The sequence below is a fragment of the Nyctereutes procyonoides genome, unplaced genomic scaffold (genome assembly GCF_905146905.1).
Source record: "Nyctereutes procyonoides isolate TBG_1078 unplaced genomic scaffold, NYPRO_anot_genome, whole genome shotgun sequence".
In the NCBI taxonomy this organism is placed as follows: Eukaryota; Metazoa; Chordata; class Mammalia; order Carnivora; family Canidae; genus Nyctereutes; species Nyctereutes procyonoides.
This window is the reverse complement of record NW_026575031.1, coordinates 3,765,001-3,786,251: the sequence shown is the minus strand read 5'-3', so window position 1 is coordinate 3,786,251 and position 21,251 is coordinate 3,765,001. Positions and strand designations below refer to the sequence as shown.

At 36.5% G+C, this 21,251-nt stretch overlaps 1 protein-coding gene across 8 annotated transcripts in view; it reads right to left on the bottom strand.

Moving 5' to 3' along the window:
- CDIN1 (CDAN1 interacting nuclease 1) overlaps nt 1–21,251 on the bottom strand; it is a 228,629-nt gene that overhangs the window by 122,360 nt on the left and 85,018 nt on the right. For all 8 annotated transcript variants that reach the window (XM_055316932.1, XM_055316926.1, XM_055316928.1 and 5 more), the window contains 3 exons: nt 9,537–9,616; nt 9,129–9,178; nt 3,555–3,622 (listed from right to left, as the gene is read on the bottom strand). In XM_055316932.1, the coding sequence (XP_055172907.1) occupies nt 3,555–3,622; nt 9,129–9,178; nt 9,537–9,616 (198 nt within the window). The remainder of the gene's footprint in view (nt 1–3,554; nt 3,623–9,128; nt 9,179–9,536; nt 9,617–21,251) is intronic.

Below are 21,251 nucleotides of genomic sequence, written 5' to 3'. Positions count from 1 at the left end.
TTCATCTGACTTAATGTCTAGTTCCTAATAAATACTACCTAACTTAATCACTTATTTTTGGAATAAATGAATAAGTGTATGAATACAATATATTTTTTTAGTTGGAAAAACTAAACATTTATTCAACTTTGATTTCTCTGAATACAATGTATTTATCCCCAGAAGTACAAATGGATACATTTATAAAATAGGATAAATCCAAGAGTATACACAAATCTTCAATGAAAATGGCTCTTCCTTTTTTCTTTCCAATAGTGTCCAGTTAAATCTTGTGCCATACCAATTGCTCAGTATATGGTTATGGATCAAGGAAATTCAAAATATTATTAGGGTTAAGTCAAAGGTTATTTTTATCTTTTCTTTCCTATTGGTAAAAGAGGTCACATAAAATGCATATTTTACAAGATTACATATAGAGCACAATGAATGGAGAATTTAGAATAGGATAAAGACTTTCAGGGAAGTCATAATTTTTAAGGAGAGTTAATATGTAAAAATAAGAATCCTTGTCTTTTGAACGTAGTGGCCAGATTCGAAACCAACAGAATGAGAAAGAGAAACAGAAAAAGAGAGAGAAGGAGAGATCAATTTTACTTTTGCTTATAAAACAAAGTAAAACAAACATGTTTGTAATGTCTCTGTAACAAAATTCAGGATGTATATACATATGTAAACAAGAAAATATCAGATTAGTGGCCTATTTATAGACCAGTATTTTTTTTTTGGTTGATTTAAAATGATAATCTATCTAAATTTACCTGGCACAGTACTTTAGATCTAATTAATCACTGTAAAGGGGTATTTACAAGGTAAAAGAAAAACCCTAGAACAGTATTTCACACAAGGCTTTGAATTTTCATGCTTTAACTTGTAAATAAACAAGTAATAATTCAGTACTACATTAAATGCTTAAAATGCACAGAATAAATTACCTTCTTTGTATGCTACTGCTAAGAAAATGCTTAAAAACAGCACTGAGCTTATAGAGTCAGCTAAACATCCTATAACTCGTTTATTTGAAAGATCAGTTAAGTATGACCTTTGGGTATGCTTCAACAAAATAATTATCTCTAGACTCTATAAGCACAGAGAACTAGATGAGACCCAGGAAGAGTAAGTCCCCTTTCTGAACTTGTATGCAAGTGCTAATGACTCCTTGGCCATGTTTCTGCATTGTCTTTGCTGGCCATGGTCAATCCAGTCTAACACAGTTCCCAGAATCAAGGGAGTTAAGGACCTGGGACTCAGTTTAGACCATATGTAAGTCTTCTTCTTCCCTGTTGGGGTATTCCAGTCCTCAGGAAGGAAGCAGAGCAAAGCTAGGCTAAGCAAAGAAATGGTGTCAAGGGCCTGACTACCCATTAGCATATGATATCAAGAGACTAACATCAAGCAGTCCTGAATATATGACATCTTAGTTGGTGGCTTAAAAACAGTAAAATCGATTTGGCCATGCTACATTGCCACAATCTGAGTGATCAATGTGATCACACATATTGAAACGCCATAGTTCTAAGAAAAAAGTCAGGGTGCATCAAGGGTCATCCATTCCAATTGGTTCTGAGACATTATACATTCTATGTCTGGTTAGATTTTATTTTCCTGCAAGATTGTTTCTTGTTTGTAGTCCTCTTCAATGGACAGAACTAAGAAATATGGGTGCTATATGTGCACACACGGATACATATAAATATGTATGCATGTTCATATACACACATATACAACTATATACATATTTAATTTTTTAACCTAACTAACCCATGAATTTATGCTGTTACTTCCATTTTTTTGGATTAGATTTAAAAAGGTGATTTCTAGGGGCACCTGGTGGCTCAGTCAGTTAAGCATTTGATTCTTTTTTTTTTTTTTTTTTTTAAGATTTTACTTATTTACCCATGAGAGACAGAGAGAGAGAGGCAGAGACATAGGCAGAGGGAGAAGCAGGCTCCCTGTGGGGAGTGTGATGCGGGACTAGATCCCAGAACTCCTGAATCATGACCTGAGCCAAAGGGAGATGTGCAACCACTGAGCCACCCAGGTGCCCCAAGCATCTGACTCTTGATCTCAGCTCCAGTCTTGATCTTAGGCTCATGAGTCAAGCCCTGTATTGGGAACAATTTATTAAAAAGTAATTTAAAATAAATAAAAATAAAAGATGATTTCTATCTAATTTACCTTCCTTCCCTAGGCTGAACATTTCAGTTGTCCTTACGTGAAAAAACTTGCTACTTTTACAGACTGAAATTTAATTCAGTAATTTGAGGCCATTTTCCTAATTTATCAACTTTCTTTAGAAAATAGAGAATTGAGATTATTTTTGAGATCTCTTACCTTAAAATTACCAACAACCTTAAAACACACTCAACTCCATTCTCCAGTTTATTAATAAAAATATTGAATGCTAAGGCTTAAAACGGACTTTTTGCAGGCCTGTCTTCAACATCCTTCCCTAATTGATGTAAGACCATTCTGTGGACTTTCTTTGGCCAAATCTTTATCCATTCTGGAACAAAGGTTGTATATGTAATCTAATATTCTGTGATTTTTTTTTCAACCTAAAAAAAACCCCACTATGCTAACTTAAATATCTACATAAAACATGTGCACTGGAAAAAAAAAAAAAAAAACATGTGCACTGGGGATCCCTGGGTTGCTCAGTGGTTTGGCGCCTGCCTTTGGCCCAGGGTGTGATCCTTGAGTCCTGGGATTGAGTCCCACGTTGGGCTCCTTGCATGGAGCCTGCTTCTCCCTCTGCCTGTGTCCCTGCCTCTCTTTCTCTCTGTCTCTCATGAATAAATGAATAAAATCTTAAAAAAAAAACAACAGATGTGTACAATGCACATTTAGGTTTGCATAGAATCTTTAAAATTACCACATTTACAATGGAGAAGAGGAATTAATTCATTGTAGAGTGCTTTATGGTTTCTGTGATCAGTTATCACATGCATGCCCTTCAAGGCTTAATTTCAATGCTTCAGATGTTGAAAGAAATAATAATCCGTAACAAGATACCACACTGGCACACACACTAAATAACAAGTCCATGTACACTCGTGAGATTTTAAAAAATCACTATATCTATGGTGACAATGTCTCGCATAAAAATAATAAAAGCTTAATATTTAGCTTCCAAGTAAAAGGACACTCTGATTCCATACATGAGACAAACATATCCAACATGAATTTTTCTAACTATCCTTTTTAACATATAAAACATTTTACAGACAATATTTCTTTTGTTTCTCTCATAAAGCCTAGATTATTGCTAATATCTCATGACACCAAAGGTAATACTGCAACAGATATTAATGCATTTTTTCAGCCACTTATTCCATAAAATATTAATTGCAAGCCTGTGCACGTGCTGTATATACAGGGATTAGGTAACTGAGTTCCTGCTCAGTTCTAAATCAATAAAAGATAACATGCACAGCATCAATCATCGTTCCCTCTTCCTTTAGTACATAATAACTGCGAGTGGAAGATTTAAAAAAATATATATTTAAGCACTTATGGAGATATTACAAGCTAGAGAGAATGTAAGTAATACCTACCTAGGAAGGACAGGTTTTTCTCCAGAAGCAGGTCTCTCAGCAGGACTTCATGCTCATGACCAATGGCACTGAGAAGTTTGTTAAGGAGGGTAACACAGGTGGAATCATACAATCAAACATATGCTAATAACAGGTCTCTACTGAGATGAAATAGAAAATAGAGTAATCATAGCAACTATTTCCACCTTTAGCCCACATCTCTCAGGAATAAGATTTCTATATACATGCCCTCATTTAAATGATTCAATGGAATCTTCCGATTTCTATAATGTTTATATGCATTTGGGCAAATAAAGATTTGTAAATGGATGTGTACCTTATCTTCTTTTGAAAGGAGGGAGGGTCATTTGAAACATCCTTAGTAGGTTAAAAATCCCTCAATTCAGTTTAATACATTTATTAAACACTTACTAAGCACAGCAAAGAATACCTTTAAAGCAAAGGAGTTTCCAGTCCTACTGAGTTCCATAAATCGACAAATCCATACTTCCATAAATCTTCTACGAATCCATACTTCCATACTTGTCCCACAGCCAGCATTTCTAGCCCCTGTCCCACTTTCAGCCTATGGTTGGTGATCTTCTGTAATGGGGGAAGCCAAACAGCTGACTTGTTGAGAATTCTATACACTCTGGAGGAAAGAGTGCATGTTGCAAAGGGCTGTGGGTTAGGGTGCAGGTGCAGAGGCTGCTTCAAGTCTTTTGTGTGTGCGAGCACACACATACTACCATATGCATAGAAATAGATATGCACAGGCACACGTAAATTCTTTGAATGATTACTAGGAGTTAGGCACTATGTTAAGTGCTTTATATATGTTACTTCATCCTTAGGTTTTATCATCCTTATTTTATAGATGAGGAAACCCAGGCTTGGTTGGAAAAGGATCTGCACATAGTCATACGGTTCACATGTGGCAAAGCAGAGGATCAGAATATGATATCGACAAAGCCTTTTGTATGACCTCCATACAACTTCTTGAAAAATATTAAAATTATGTAAAAATAATTGATTCTAGCTAATATTTCTTAAATACTGTACACTAAGCCTCGGTCTTAAACACTTGGGGTATCACCATTTTCTTGGTAAGTCCTCAATAAACTTTGGTTATTTTATTGTGATAGTTTCACAGCTTCATTACATTTAGCTGCTCACACATGCATATACCATTTGTTTCATCAACATCTTTGGTTACTAACAACACCACGCTGTTCAAACCAGAACATAGAAGTCACGGACTTTCTCTTATAAACCTCTCAATACATTGGCAACTCTTGTTGGTGTCAACTTAAAACTAAATACAATATTCACCAAACTTTTACTACTTACTCTGCTACCATCCTAGCCTATCATTTGTAAAAACTTTTTTAAATTAAAAAAATTTAACTACAGTATATTTAAAATACTTAGTGTTCTATTAGTTTCAGATGTACAATAAAGTGATTCAATACTTCTGTACATCACCCAGTGCTCATCACCAGTGTATTCCTTAATCTCAGCACCTATTTCACCCATCCTCTCACCCACCACCCTTCTGTTCTCTATAGTTAAGAATCTGTTTTCTTGGTTTGTCTCTTTTTCCTTAGCTCTTTTGTTTCTTCAATTACATATATGAATGAAATATGGTATTTATCACTGGCTTACTTCACTTAGCATTATACTCTCTAGATCCATTCATGTCATTGTAAATAATTTCATTCTTTTTATGACTGAATATTCCATTGCGTGTGTGTATGTGTCCATAAACCACATCTTATTCCTATCTATTGATGGACACTTGGGCTGCTTCCATATCTTGGCTATTGTAAATAATACTATATAAACATAGGGGTGCATGTACCCCTTCGAATTAGTGTTTTAGTATTTTGGGGTAAATACCCTGTAGTGTAGTCACTGGATCATAGAGTAGTTCTATTTTTAACTTTTTGAGAAACCTCCATACTGTCTTCCACCATGGCTGAGCCAGTTTGCATTCCCACCAACAGGGCAAGAGGGTTCCTTTTTCTCCATATTCTCCCAACATTTGTTTCATATGTTATTGACTTTAGCCACTCTGAAGGTGTGAGGTGATATCTCACTGTAGTTTTGATTTGCATTTCCACTTGGGGTATCATCTTCTATAACATTCACCACCACCACATAAATAGGTACTATTATTAGTCCCATTTTTGTGATTATGGAAAGCAAGTTTCAAGAAGGCTGAGGAACTTTCTGATGGTCGCATGACTGGTAAATATAAATCAGGATTAGGACTTGGAATTCTGTTCTATTTTTCCAAAAGGATGAAATTGCACAAAGTATGAAAAGGAGTGTTATCCTATTCTGATACTTTGATTCTGTCAAAAGCATTTGGTATATTATCTGACTCTCCAGTGGATAGTGTCAACCTGGTCGTATCACTCCTCAGCTTAACAGAGACTCTTTGATTCTGATCATGCACTGTAAGAGTGCAATGCAATTTAAAAGAAATAAAATGTATGCATTATTTGTTTTAAAAAATCCTAGAGAATTATCTACCCTTTATCAACACACATTTAAATCATAATTCAAGAGATGTGGCCACTCATGTCCACTGTCAAAATGAGCCCCAATTCATCATCATTGCAATTTTCCTTGCTGTCCCCTCCCCCAACCATGCATGTAGCTGTGCTTATTTAATTTCTAATTGGAAACAGAATAAAGGAACGAATTTTCAAATCACAAAATTTCATACATGTGCAGAGTCCAGTGAAGACATTTGATGAATACCTCTCAGTGGTCTCTCATTATTAGGGGCATCCCACATGTTAGAACTCAATTATTTACTTCTAATCCACATAAATGCACTCTCACTTTTATTGTTGTAAATTATTTACATCTAAAATGTTGAATCATGAAACTGAGGTTACTGATAGTACAGAAATGAAACCCACAGCATTTTAAGCTTCCTGGATCATTATCTTTCCTTGCTTCTCTGTTTAGGCCTTTGTGTAATAGCTGTGTCCTGGAGTCACACTTTGGAAAGTAGAAGTGGCTGGCTTCTCACACCTTTTGTGTCAGTGAATATATTTGTGGCAGGAAAGGTGTGGATGGACATGGCTATGAAGGAAAAAATGTCATAGATGCCAAAAGAAAAAGAAAGCACAATAGCAAGTCATACACTCTATGCTACTGTGCTTTTTGTGGTGTCTTATTTATAAATGACCAATTTCCTTTATTCTACTTACAAAAATGTCTACATGTAACATTTTCATAATGGAGTAAAAAGATTTTGCACCTATTCTATTTACTAAATGTGTACTTTCTTTCTTACAAAATGATGTAATTCACCAACAGTAAGCAATGTAAACATTACTAAATTATCAGAACAACATACAAATAGCATTTTCACTCACATGGAAAACAACTAATTTTTATTCAGTGTGAAATAAAGTAATTCCTGTGGATCAGTCTAGGAAACATCTATGCAAGTATATTTACATTATATGAAACTGCTACTGCCTCAATGTAAAAATAAAATCAGTTCTCTATAAATTTCCCAGCTGGTTTCATTTTGTATGGTAAAAGCAATCACCGATTTGAAATTTGGGAAAGACATACTTCTTGATTATTCTTTGCTTGATATAAACATATATAAAATACAAGGTCTAGGAAACAAAGCTTATAAAAACAGTAGTTTTACTGGCAACAGGCACAATGGAACTGCAAAATTATAATCAAGTCAGTGAATGCAATTTATAGACATACATCATTATCTTTATCAATTGAAATCATGTACTACATTAAATTCTACTGGCAATAACACAGCCAAAAAAGAAAAGTGAATGATGGCAAAAATGTAAAGAAAATACTCTGAACAGAATTTATAATGCTCTATAAGCAGAAAACACTTAGACTTTGTCTATAATAATACCTATTATTGATGTATGGCTGTGACCATGGGGCAAAACTTGTAAATAACCTCACAAGCCATTTTCTTAGCCAGCAATACAGCAATCTAGTTTCCCGTAAGCATCTCAACTATTACTGAAAAATAGCCTCCTGGCATTTACAAAGCAGTTGACTTCATACTTTAGTCCATGCATATATAATTAGATAGTTATATTTAAAATCAATATGCAATCCTTCAAAAGACATTATGCTTTTAAAACCTTAACTTTAAATTGATCTTTAACTATTTTATGTGCTTTAAAATTAACATGTAATTCTGCCCCAGATAACAAGATGGTGTTAGTTGTTATACAAATGTGCTAAACTTTACCACGGTAGCAACATGAGGTTGGCACTCCTACACTTTCCAATGCTATCATTAATTTTATATTGAAAATAGAAGTATGGTTTCACTTTGGTCTAATAAAAAGGCAAGCTATGATAGCGCTGTGATTTTATTAATTTAAACGACACTGGGGGGAAACAGACTTGAAGAATAAACACATAAAGGGCTATAACTTAGGGAGTGAATATTCTTATAAGAAGGCTCTGTTAAGAGATTATTTTTAAAAGGTTAACTTTATGAAAAAGAAAATGAGTGAGTTTCTTTACAAAAATTTTATGGACTCTAAGCTTTTGTAAAAATAAGGTGGGATAAACACACATGCAGGTGCGTGCGCGCGCATACACACACACACACACACATTTGACTTTCAACAAAAAAAAGGTTTTTAACAGAAAGCTTTTTGACTGGTAGCACTGAGTCTCAACTGATCACAGTGCTATCCATACTTACGAAACCTCTATTAGGAAGGTCATATTATGGTATTAAGAAATGCGAGACTCGTGGATTTAGGTGCAAGATAATTTTCATTAAAAATTCCTAGTTACTGACTCCTTAAGTAGCATTTTTCACTGAGGATCATCAAAATCCTTAGTATTGCCAATGATGCTACTAAATGTACAGATGGATGAAGGATGTCCTCTTTCATGAGGTAGTGACTATCTGCTCGAATCCTGTTTTGAGAAGTAAGCATTAACTCTTTGGTAATCCTGATGTCTTTAATTAAGAATGACTGGAAATCTGTTTTCAAAGCCTCAGGTTCACTCCAGAGGGAAAAATTAGCCTGGTTTTTCTAAAGTTGTTTATTAGGGATCCAAATGGCAGTTCAGATTGTAATCAGCCTCTGAGAAACAAGAATCTACTGCCCTTTCAGATATGATGGTCTCTGTGGTATTTTAATTGCATCATCCTTGAACTCTAGGCTCAAAATTTATTCTAGGAAACTCAATTGCATTTGGCTTTTTACACAGAAATCCATTCTATTTTTTCAAATGTTCATTGGGTTGGTGAAATACAGTCCCAGACAGTAAGTTCTGAGCCCAGTGACTCTGTACCTTTAAGGTCTCTGAAACCCGGGCAGTTTGAGATAAGCATGTGAATGTAACCTGCTGAACTGACAGCCTCCAGTGGCCCATCTGATTTTCCTTAAGCTGGAGAAAAGGATGGTCTGCAGTGACCCTCCAGTTGATTGAATGTAAAGTAGAAGAGTATGAAATGTGTTTTGTGAAGCAGAACTTTATGTCAGGTTAAAGCTAGACACATCTCCTCCACTGAGTCTGAGCTCGTCAATTGTGCACCTAAAATTTTATGTGAAAGGATACTGTTTGATGCAGTCCACCAGTGGGCCATAACAGCAGTCATTCACGATGCACTGTGGATAAAACAGAGAAGGGGTCTGTGGTGACTACAAAAACCATGACCATTAACGAGTACCCTAAAAGCAGTAATTAATTTTCTTTAAAAAAAGCAAAACAAAACAAAACACAACAAACCTATCAAAAGGCTGTTAAAATTTAATCACAGAAAACAAAAATCACATGCTTTTTATTCTCTATAAAAGCAAGCTATTAAAAAGTGAAATGCTCTTCTCGCAAATATTGCACTGCCATTTATGGTGTACCCTGACCTCAGTGATAGTTTATGATGACAGTAATTAAATGAGGTTTAAAATCCTTTACTCTGCTAGGCAGATAGCACTGCCACTGAAAATAGACAGCTGTGATTAATACCTGATAGACCTGATTTGCTAGAACTCCATCTGGAATCTGAGAAGGGTCCCGTAGCATACTATTTATAACAGACTTGGAGGCTGTAGAAGAAAAGAGATGAACTGTTAACAGTCAACATACTTTTAGTGCAGCATGAGGAGTGACATATACCTATATATACACAAACTATGAAAATGAAAACATCACCAATTCTAATAATTTTTTTGCCTTTTTAAAAAATCTCAGGGAAGCTTTTAATTTGACCATTTTGCCAAGTTTATAAGCCACACTGCCAGATTTGAAGATGACCTAATTTTTCCAAGGTAAATTAACGAGTACAGACCTAAAGCATATGTCTCTGTGCAGATAAATTAGCTTTGGAAATGCCCGCTTTTTTTTTTTTTTTTTTTTTTTTGCCCCGCTTGGGGGAAAAAAAACACAGAAAGAGCAATCAGAAAAGAAATATTTACCTTTTGCAGGTAAGTGTTTTATAACCAAGCAAATGGATATGGAGAACTTAGTGAAGGGAGGTCAGACTTTTGATGTTAATAAAAATAACTTTCAGCCAAGAAAGCATCCCTGAATTCTAAACCTTTCTGAAATAGTTCTCAACTGCCATAAAATGCTATGTCCATTTTTTTTACAGGTAAGCAGATAAAACTAACCATTGAGGGAATTTTAAGTGGGAAAAGAAAATATATATTTACATATGGATTTTTGTTCCAAAATATGCCTCTTCATAGCCAATTGTAAACTAAATTGACCTTACCCCAGGAATTACTATAGAAGAGGCTAGGGGAGATATTGAATAAAGAATACTGTATCAGATACACTCTTAGCAAACAGAGGTAAGAGATCCTAGCCCTGTTGTTTTCTGTAAACATGTGATAGCCAAAGTGACCTGAACCCCTCTTCCTTTGCATGGGATGAAGGCAAGCCTCTAAACTAAAGCTAAGTCTAGTGCAGCCTAGGAATCAATTCTTCCAAATCCTCCAATGGAATCATTGCCAAACATTCAGCAAAATGGCTTAGGGTTTATCCATACAAACACAAACTAAAGTACATATTGGATAATTATCTAGTTAATATAATGAACACAGACCACAGGTACATTATTCATACTGAGATGATTTTTGGGGTGTGTGTGTGTGTTTTAGATTATTATGTTCTCTGTCAAGTTCAGTACCATAAACTGACAGATATGATAGATGCTAGTAAATACTGTATAAAGATATAGGGAAATTACATCTTTTTCGCTTAAGCACAGTACTGAGTCCACAAAGAAAGAATGCGTCACACTTATTTTAATTATTTCCTATTCTTTAATTATTTCCTATTTTGCATGTGTATAGCCACATTTATGTACTTAGCCATTTGTGTAAGCATGTGTTTGTTTTGCAAGAGTAGAAGCCTTATCTGGAATACTAAAAAGAACATCATTACCAGAGGAATCCTATCCAGCCCTATCTCTACAATCAGCTCTGCAACCAGGGCAAATTTATGGAATATGGCAACTCTCAGATTCACTATCTTCTTCTGTAGAAAATGATTTTATCTGTGCTGACTACATTATTTCTGAAAAAAATTGCCATGTATATGTGGTACAAATATTAGGAATATGAAACAGCAAATCATGTTATTGTAAAAGAACAGAGGAGTGCCTGAGTGGGTCAGCTGGTTGTGCGTCTGACTCCTGGTTTTGGCTCAGGTCATTGTCTCACAGGTGGTGAGACTGAGCTACATGTCTGGCTCTGCACTCCACATGGAGTCTGCTTGAGTTTCTCTCTCCCTCTGCTCCTCCCTTCCCATGCACATTCTCTCTCTAAATAAATCAAACTTAAAAAAAAAAAAGAGCAGATTATTGCAAAAACAGTGTTACATAGAGAGTAACATACCTGGTTTTATTCCCTCAGTTTTCCCAATTTAATTCTAAGGCCTGGCCAGTTGGAGGGGATCAAAGCAGTTGTTCACGCATTTGGTCATCTTCTCTGAGGATTCTCTCTCTGGTCCGCCACTCAGTTGACAGACACGTTCTTTTAGGGCACCTATGATCCCATTGGTGTCTCAAGAAAACAAGACCACCTGCCTCACATGTACTGGTCATTGCTAAGATGTTCTACTGTTCCCACCCCTACGTGAGGAAAAGATTATTAATCTACAAATGGCCAATGTGACCAAAAGTTCTATCCTATGGAAAATTACTGACCTCAAACCAAATTATAGGATAACTTGCTGCAAATCATAGATCAATGGCTAATTTTTTTTAATTTTTATTTTTAAAAAAGATTTTAAATAATCTCTGCATCCTATGTGGGGCTCAAATTCATGACCTCAAGATCAAAAGTCACATTCACACGCTCTGTTGACTGAGCTGGCCAGGTGCCCCCAAAAGCTCTTTTAAAATAGAGGAGGGACAGCAGTCTAGGACATATGAAGATAAAGTCACTTATTTTGTGAGGGAAAAAAAGGAAATGCTATAGAATACAGAAACTAATGACATCCTAATTTTCCTTGCAATATATTTTTGAATAGTGTGCTTATCAGAATTAAGAATCATAAACTCCTTAAAAAATTAAGAATCAGGGCAGCCTGGGTAACTCAGTGGTTTAGCGCTGCCTTCAGCCCAGGGCATGATCCTGGAGACCCGGGATCGAATTCCACGTTGGACTCCCTGCATGGAGCCTGCTTCTCCCTCTGCCTGTGTCTCTGCCTCTCTCTCTCTCTCTCTGTATCTCTCATGAATAAATAAAATTTTTAAAATATTTAAAAAAAATTAAGAATCATAAACTTCTTAAAAAATAGTCTGAATCAACAGAACACTATTCAAATCAGAGAAAGCTTGCCATGAGTCATTTTAAAATGAAGAGTAAAAACTGTATTGAATCCACATTCATTTTAAACTCAATAAAGTATCTTTTCCCTTCTTGCAACCTGCCAATTTTTAGAGCAACAAAGAGATAATAAATAGGGATTCAAGGCCTTGCCTATAGGCCACGATGTGCCTACCTTCTGTTTGTGGATTTTAGTACTTAGGCTTCACCAAAGTATGTCTGTGTCTCAGATCAAACCAGAGAGTGCAAACTTACGTTTACACACATATTTTGAAGCGAAGAACTGCCAAAGGAATGAAGAGTATCAACCAGGTAAGGAAAGGCGGTTGAACAATCTTGGGATGACTAAGAGTAAGAAGGGTTCAAGGAAACCAGTACCTTTCATAAGCAAGATGTCTGTCCCTTGGCCAGCTACCACCTATGCCCTAGTTGCATCCATCTTTTTTGACCATATGTGGACAGGAGACTTGTTCTCCCTAACCTTTGCTAGAGGCATTCACCCTCTTGATTTTAGGGCTTACCTCTGTCACTGCTTCCACCGATGGAATGTCAGTTTTCCACCAAGCATGTACAAGGCAGGAATGCATAAGTCACTTGAAGCTACGTGTACAAGGACAGGAGAGAACTGGTACATGTTAAAGCATGCTACAGAAGATAGATAATAGGCAATGCCTGGACTAAGGCATAACGCCTAAGATCATGATCTGTTTTCTGTGAAATATTTCAAGAGCCTAAAATAATAAACATCCATGTCCCCAACACTCTGACTTAATGTCTGTATCTTTAATTAAATTTACTTTAAATAGTCTAATATTAATTTGTGTAAACTTTTTTACTTATCGGTCTTGTTAGAGGTTGATTCATTTTACTAGTCTTTTTAAGAACTAAGTTTTGGTTTTGTTGATTCTCTCTACCGCTACATTCCAATTTCATTTAATTCATCCTTTTGTCATCATTATTTCTGGCTTTCCACTTTGAGTTTGCTGTATTTTGCTTTTACAAACTTACTATGTTTATTAACTTAAACTTTTATTTATTTTTTTTAATTTTCTTTTAAATTTTTATTTATTTATGATAGTCACACAGAGAGAGAGGCAGAGACACAGGCAGAGGGAGAAGCAGGCTCCATGCACCAGGAGCCCGATGTGGGATTCGATCCCGGGTCTCCAGGATCGGGCCCTGGGCCAAAGGCAGGCGCCAAACTGCTGCGCCACCCAGGGATCCCAACTTAAACTTTTAATCTTTTATTTCAACATCTAGTTTTTAAGGCTATAATTTTTCCTCTAAATTCTGCTTTAGCTACATGCCATGAGTATTGTTCTCATTAATTTATAAATATTTTATGATTTTCATTATGATTTGATCTTTGATTCATAAACTATTTAAAAACTTATTTCAAAAAAAAACTTATTTCAAATTTGGAATTTGATAATATTGGTCAAAGTATGTGATGCTTATATTAATGTGGAGGTATCTGTTTCATTTCCATTGGTATCTTCATACATAATCAATTTTTATAAACATTTTACAGGTTTTAAAAAATACTAAAGTTCCTATTTTTGAGGTATGGGGTTCAGGTATGTCTAGTAGGCCAGGTTTTTAATTTTATTATTAAAATATTCTATTTTTTTCTAAAAGATTTATTTATTTGACAGAGAGAAAAAAAGGAGGAGAGGGGCATAAAGCTTGATCTCATGACCTTGAGATCATGACCTGAGCTAAAAACATGACTTGGATGCCCAATCAACTGAGCCACCCAGGTGCCCTAAATCTTCCATATTTTTATTAATTTTTAGTTAATCTTAAGTGGACTCAAATATAATCTAATCATATATCCTTTGTAATTCTGAATGCAGCTGACCCTTAATAACATGGGGGTTAGAGGCACCAACCTCCTGTGTGGTCAAGAATCCCACATACAACTTTTGACTTCCTAAAACTTAACTACTAATAGCCTGCTGTTGACAGGAAGCCTTACTGGTAACATAAACAGTCGATTAACACATATTTTATATGTTATATGTACTATATACCATATTATTACAATGAAACAAGAGAAAAAATATGAAAATCATAAGAAAATACTGCACTTTATTTGTAAAAATAGTACTACACTGTATTTATATTAAAAAAAAAAAAACACATATAAGTGGACCCATGCAGCTCAGACCCATGTTGTTCAAGGGTCAGCTATATAAGGAATTTAGAATGCACTCACTCCAGTCAGGAAGCCCCCCTTTCCCATCAGCCTCCATGTTATTATGTCTATTATTTTTGTTCAATCACCTGGTTTGTAAACATAATTTCTTAGTTTCTGTGATGGTTAATTTCATGTCAACTTGCTTGGGCCACAGGGTGCCTAGACTTTTGACCAAACATTATTCTGGATATGTCTGTGAGGGTGTTTCTGGACAAGATTCACATTTGAATTGGAGTAAAGTAGACTGTCCTTGCCGATGTGGATGGGTCTCTTTCAATCACTTGAAGGCCTGACTAGAACATACAACACAGAGTAAAAGACTATTTCCTCTGCCTGACTGCCTTCAATCTGGGACATCCTCCAAACTCAAACTGAAGTATTGTCTCCTCCTAGATCTCAAAGCTGTTGACCTTTGGATTGGAACTATACAATTCTTGGGTCTCTCTTGGGTCTTCAGCTGGCCCACTGTAGCACTGGGAACTTTCAACCTCTATAAGCATGTGAACTTATTTTTTATAATAAAGATCTCTCTCTCTCCATATACATATATACATACATACACAAAGACACACACACAAACTCGTTCTGTTCTCAAGTACTCTAATATAATTTTTATTTTTCTAAATGTTTAACATTTATTTAGATTTCTGAACATGTTTGCCAATTTCCTCCTTTAGTATTGCTTTCTGAATTCTGTTCTCCACTTTTAGATTCATTATTCTTGTTATTAAGGCACCTGTGTATTAGTTCTTTCAGATGGGACTACTGAGTATTAAATCTCTTAGTCTTGTCTTGCCTGAAATTAACTTAGTTCTCACTTTTGAATGATAATATAGCTGGGTATAGAATTATAAACTAAGTATCATTTTATTTCAACCCTCTGAAGATAAGATTCCTCTGTATTTTGATATTGCTATAAGAACTCTACTGTCAGTCTAATACTAATCCCTATAGAAATAATTTGTCTTTTATCTCTGATTCCTTTTAGATTTTTCTTTGATACTCAACAGCTTCATCACTGTGTGCCTGGGTATGGCTCTTTTAATTTAGCCTGCTCGGAATTAGCTATGTTTGATTAACTTAAAGATATATGCATTTGACCAGTTTGAAAAGTTTTAAGTCACTATACTTTGGCCTTCATTCTCTCCTAGAACTCTTACATTAGACATCTATTAGAAGACCTTATTACTATCCCCTATGTCTCCAATTCCTTTAAAATGTTTATATTTCCTTTCTATTCATCTCTTATGTTACATACTAAAGCGGCTTTCCTTAGAGTCATCCTAAAATTCGCTAACTTTTGTTCTAATTATTCTAATGCTTCACTCATCTGATATGCATTTCCTTTTTTTTTTTTTATTTATGATAGTCACGGAGAGAGAGAGAGAGAGAGAGGCAGAGACACAGGCATACACACAGAGAGAGACAGAGAGAGGCAGAGACATAGGCAGAGGGAGAAGCAGGCTCCATGCACCGGGAGCCCGACATGGGATTCGATCCCGGGTCTCCAGGATCGCGCCCTGGGCCAAAGGCAGGTGCTAAACCACTGCGCCACCCAGGGATCCCACATTTCCTTTTTTTAAAAGATTTATTTATTTTAGAGAGAGAGTGAGCACACATGGGCAGGAGGGAAAGAAGGAGAAGGAGAGAGAGATTCTCAAGCAGGCTCCATGCTGAGTGTGGACCCCAAAGTGGGGCTTCTCCCACGACCCAGAGATCATGACCTGAGCCGAAACCAAGAGTCAGGTGCCTAACTAACTGTACCACCCAGCTTTCAACTTCAATGAAAATTGTATCATTTCTAAATGTTATTGTTTTTATCAAACTTGTCTCTTTTTTCACAGTATATTCTTTCACTTATCTAGGTAGTTTTTAATTTTTTAGATCAGGTTATATAATTTCTATATTTTAAAACATCATCTTACAGATTTAACCTATATTAATTTTCTCATTTCAAGTTCATGGTATCCAATTTCTCTATCTATCCTGCCTACCTACCTACTTAATTTTCCTATGATGGTAGTTTTTTCACTTGGTTTGTAAATTTTTACTGTGAACTTAATTTCAGCAAGAATTGTTTGAGCTGCACTGTGGAAATAACCGTAAAAGAGAAGTTTCATGTTTACTTTTGCAGGGACCAGTTTTATTGGTAATTTCTTAACGTGGGCTTCCTGCAATATAAACAAGTGCAAATTTGGACCCAAACCCACAAATGGTGCTGGCCTATGTTTAATTTCTCCCACCAAATATCCCACAACTCAAGACCATATACAAGAAGCAAGTTTCCTTGCCATTTTCTTCAGGCAAATGGAGTTTCCCCAGTCCTTTTCTCATGGTTTGGGCTGTATATGGAGGCTCACTTCCAGCTATTATCTTTGTCTTTGGGAATTAAAAATCCCAGCCCCAACTCCTCATGTCCATATCTAAAGCTAACAACTTTTGGACCTACAAGGTGAGAGAGCCCCTGTTTACAAATCTAAATATATATTCTCAATTCATTCCTTGCAACTAGAGATCAAATTCCTTTCATTTGAACTTGGTTTTGTAATTTATAAAACTTTTGTTTCTTTCTTCTATCATTTCTATGTCTTTGTCCTGGAAATATGGACCATCAATAAAAGCTCATTCTGCTATGCTGCTGAAATTTTTGGAAACCTTTTAGTAAGAAGTTCAAGGGAAAGTCTGTTTCCTTGTTAATTTTTGTGGAGTTCAAGTTATTTAGATAGAAAAGAGAAGGTCCTTCTAAGAAATTGGAGTCACAAACTATAGAGAGAAGAGCAGGTGGCCGAAAAATGGGTGGGTTGTAAAGTGGAACCAAAGTCTTCTCTGCTGCATAGGGTCTGGCTGGGCCAGGGAATGGGAGAAAGGTCATTGGTGGCTAGAAAATGAATTGTTACTGACTCCTCCAAAGGCTGCTATCATGCAACATGCCAAAGCACTATGCTAATCATCAAGCTTAACAAGTTTCTGTGGGTTTGAGAATCAGTTCCATTCATTTCTCAAATATAAACCTATTTCTTTTTTTTTTTTTTTTTTTGGAGGGGAGAAGCTATAAACAATAATTTAACATGCTCATGATTTGGTAGTTTAAACTGGGTTAATGGAGATAGCTTGTCTTTGTGTGACATTACTTGGAGTGGATTATCTGGGTGCTGGAGTGTTCACTTTCATCACGACTCACCTATATGCCTGGCAAATCTGTGCTTGCTTTCACCTTAGTAGGAACTGGGGGTGAGGTCTTTTGATTCCCCTCCAGGTGGGCTTCTCTAAGGTCTGCATGAACTTCCCCTTGAAATGGGTTCCAAGAGCAAACACCCCAGGGAACCAGGCAGCACTTTACACTTCCTTATGACCTAGATGTCACACAAAACGATGTTTATTTACATCTTCCTCAAAGGAGGAAAAACATGCCTTCTAAAAGAAAGGTGAACTTGGAAAGCTATGCAGTCTAATACTTTCAAAAGGAGAGGCAGCATGGAGCAGTGGTTGCGAGCTGAGCCTAGAATCAGGCAGACTTGGTTTGAGGTCTGGCTTTTCAACCCACAAGCTCTGTCATCTCAACGAGCTAATTAATGTCCATGACCCTCAGTTGCCTTGTCTGTAAAACAGCAAAACACTGGTGCTTACTTTGCAGGGCTGTTGTGAAGACGAAATAAAATAACCCAGGAAGAGCATTTAACATGCTGTTTCAGACTTGGGCAGCTGAAGTCGTTAGCTCATTGCTTTGGTTGGTGTTGGAGCATGGTGTGGCATGTGTGTTCTGACTGCATTACCCATATAGACATCACTTATTACCTTCTATTGTCAAGAGGGTAAAAGAAGGAAGACTTCATCAGAAATGTATAAAGTTGGGGGACTGTTCTTAGCAAGTATGTAATTGCCACAGCCTTAGAGAGACAGCCAGAAGTGCATCTGTTCAACAGGCAAAATCTGCCAATGCCAGACTCTCCCTACCTACATGCCACCCCTGCCACAACGCTCTGTGGCAGCCAGTGTACAATGTGCAACACAATCTATTCTCTGGAAAGAACCTGGGTGAAGTACTTTACACATGTGTGTATATTAGAGTAGTGTGCTACTACTCTAGGCAGGGGGCGGGGGTTCTATTTTAAATCTTGTCTATAGCCATGTAAGTGTTTTCTTCCCTCTTATTTCAAGCACCAGCAATCAAGCAAGTAGAGACTTTCTCCCAAATCACTATCACACCCCTATTTATAACTCCTTGCTTCCTTGGTGTAAGCTCAAATAAGTGGCCAGCTACTGCTGCAAGGAACCAGGGCAAATAAGCAGCTGAATCCTCTATGCTGTTAAAGTCCCTGGAAATCCTGCCCAGTGCAAAGAGTGTCTTTTGACTAGGTTACATTTGAGCTGAAACAAGGACTAGACCATATCTAGTTGGGACCCCTAATCCAAGGTCACAAATAGGCTTAAGCACCACAGGTGATCTAGCATGGAGTTAACCTGTCCTGGATGGCAGCAGTCAGGAGAGAAAAAAGGATCGAGTGAGAGATGGACAATCCTGGGATAAAGGCGACATGGATCATTTGGAGGCAAATTCATGTGCCGACAGATGGTGGTGTTAGTACCTAGTTCTCTCTCCAAGAAAACAATCCGTGCAGTTGAACAGCTGGCAGGGGAAGGCAGCTGCTCCCAAAGTATACCAAGAGTCTTGCCTTTTCATGTGGCTCCTGCAGAGGCTGAGCTCCAGAACAGCTAAGCCTAAAATACCAGCTAGAATTTAATCTTCTCTTCAAATGCTGGTTGAAGGCCTTTGGACATTAAGGTCAGAAAGGTCCCAAGTTACATCTCCATGGGAGCTTGCCAGCCAATGTCTTTTGCGGACTTTTTCAATACCACCAGTGGCCTACAGGAGCTTGCTTACTTTTGCAGTTGGAACTATTTCTCAAAAATTCCAGGCACGCCCCCCCCCCCCAGCTATTCCACTGCACACGAGTGAACTCTAAGGCAGTCTGAGCCCATCTGACAATCTAAATAAGCAGTGTCTTTTAACATGACAGAATCTTCTAGGGGCAAATTAAACCCTGCTCTCTAGTACATAATTTTGTAAGAAAAAACTTCAACTACAGTCATCAAATAGAAAAAAAGTATTGTGTGAGGACAAGAGGAAGATGTCTCCAAAGTATGATCATGTTGAGTCAGGCAATCTGCAGATCTAGGACTACTATAGACCATCGACTCTTATTTCACAAACACACACTCAACAGTTATTTATTAAGCACCTGGTTAATGCCAGGAATATACTTAATTACATCCCTCCTACCCAGCCACCCCCAATTCCATCCTCCAAATTTGGAATGTTCTTTCTTAACTTTCCTTCAGCCCAAACTTCAAAGCCCAGTTTAATTCTCACCTCCTCTATAGAGTTTCCCCTTATGTTTCCAATCCACTTGGTTTCCTTTCCTTCATATCGGGGAGAGAACTCATATTGTCTACCAGTCATTTGGCAATTGATTAAATATTACTTTGTCATCTGTTGACAGGAGATTGATCAGGTTGCCAAGATGTGAAACCATGACCTCTTTAAAAAGAAAATCTGGAGGAAAAAGGAATGTTTAGCACAATATAGAAAAAAATGTCATATTTCCTCAATGTTATCTTTAAGTATCTGGGGGCTTTTTCATGGAGGATTAGGCTCACCCTGTGGTTACTCCAAGAAGATAAGAGGTAATTCTTACAAGTGTGTTACCAGTTCCAAAGCTAGGTTTCACATTTCAAGCTCCGCTTTCAGCAGGCCTGTGTTTATTTGGTCTACATAAATCTTGCTTAGCCCTTTTCATTATAGCCCACCAAAGGAGATTTTTTTGACATTTTTTCCTAACTTCCTCCCATGAAATTTTAATGTTTGTGTCAGGATATTGGGCAAGCTGCTTACCAGCAGAAGTATTTCTCTGTTATCACCTCAAAATTGCTCTGCACAAAATAGTTACTCAACAAATCACTGAAAGACTCACTAATAAACTACTAAAATCCAATTCCTGCTTATATATTCCCTACTGTTATCTCAATTTTTAGGTAGCCAAATGTATGTGACTTAATTTGAACTTTTATTATGGATAACTATGTCTTTTTTTAAAAAAATATAATATTGTTTTCAGAAAATGTAGACTAAGAGGATGTAGGACACCATGGTCTTTAAAGGTTGACAACATCTAATGCCATGCCTCCCAAAGAAAAGCATGCTTCATGCTGGCATAGGGATGTAAAGTGACTTTCTGAGCACACAAAACATTTTTTTTTTTAGCAGTTATATATTATTTTTAAAAGTACCTTCTATTTATGGCAAGAAATTCTAGTTCATCGTTTAAGGTGAAATTATAATTTCCTTTTTAAAACATAATTAAATAATGACACTTTAGAATTTTTCAAGTAAATACAGTATATTTATTATCAGTACATGTGGTATGATGCATGTGGGGAAAAACTATAAGTGCACCCAAATTTCTAAAATTTCAGAAACACTAATTTGACATTTGTGGAAAGTTAGCTGAGTAATCAGGGAGGTGGGGTCATTCAGTCTACCCTAGAGCAAGTTTCCACTTCTAAAAAGGAACAACAGCTAACATTTACTGAATGCTTACCATGTGCTAGGAACCATTCAAAACTCTTCACATCTATTAACTCATTAAATTCTCAGAATATACCTACAGGGTGGCTACCCCATCTTAGAAATGAAGAAATTAAGGC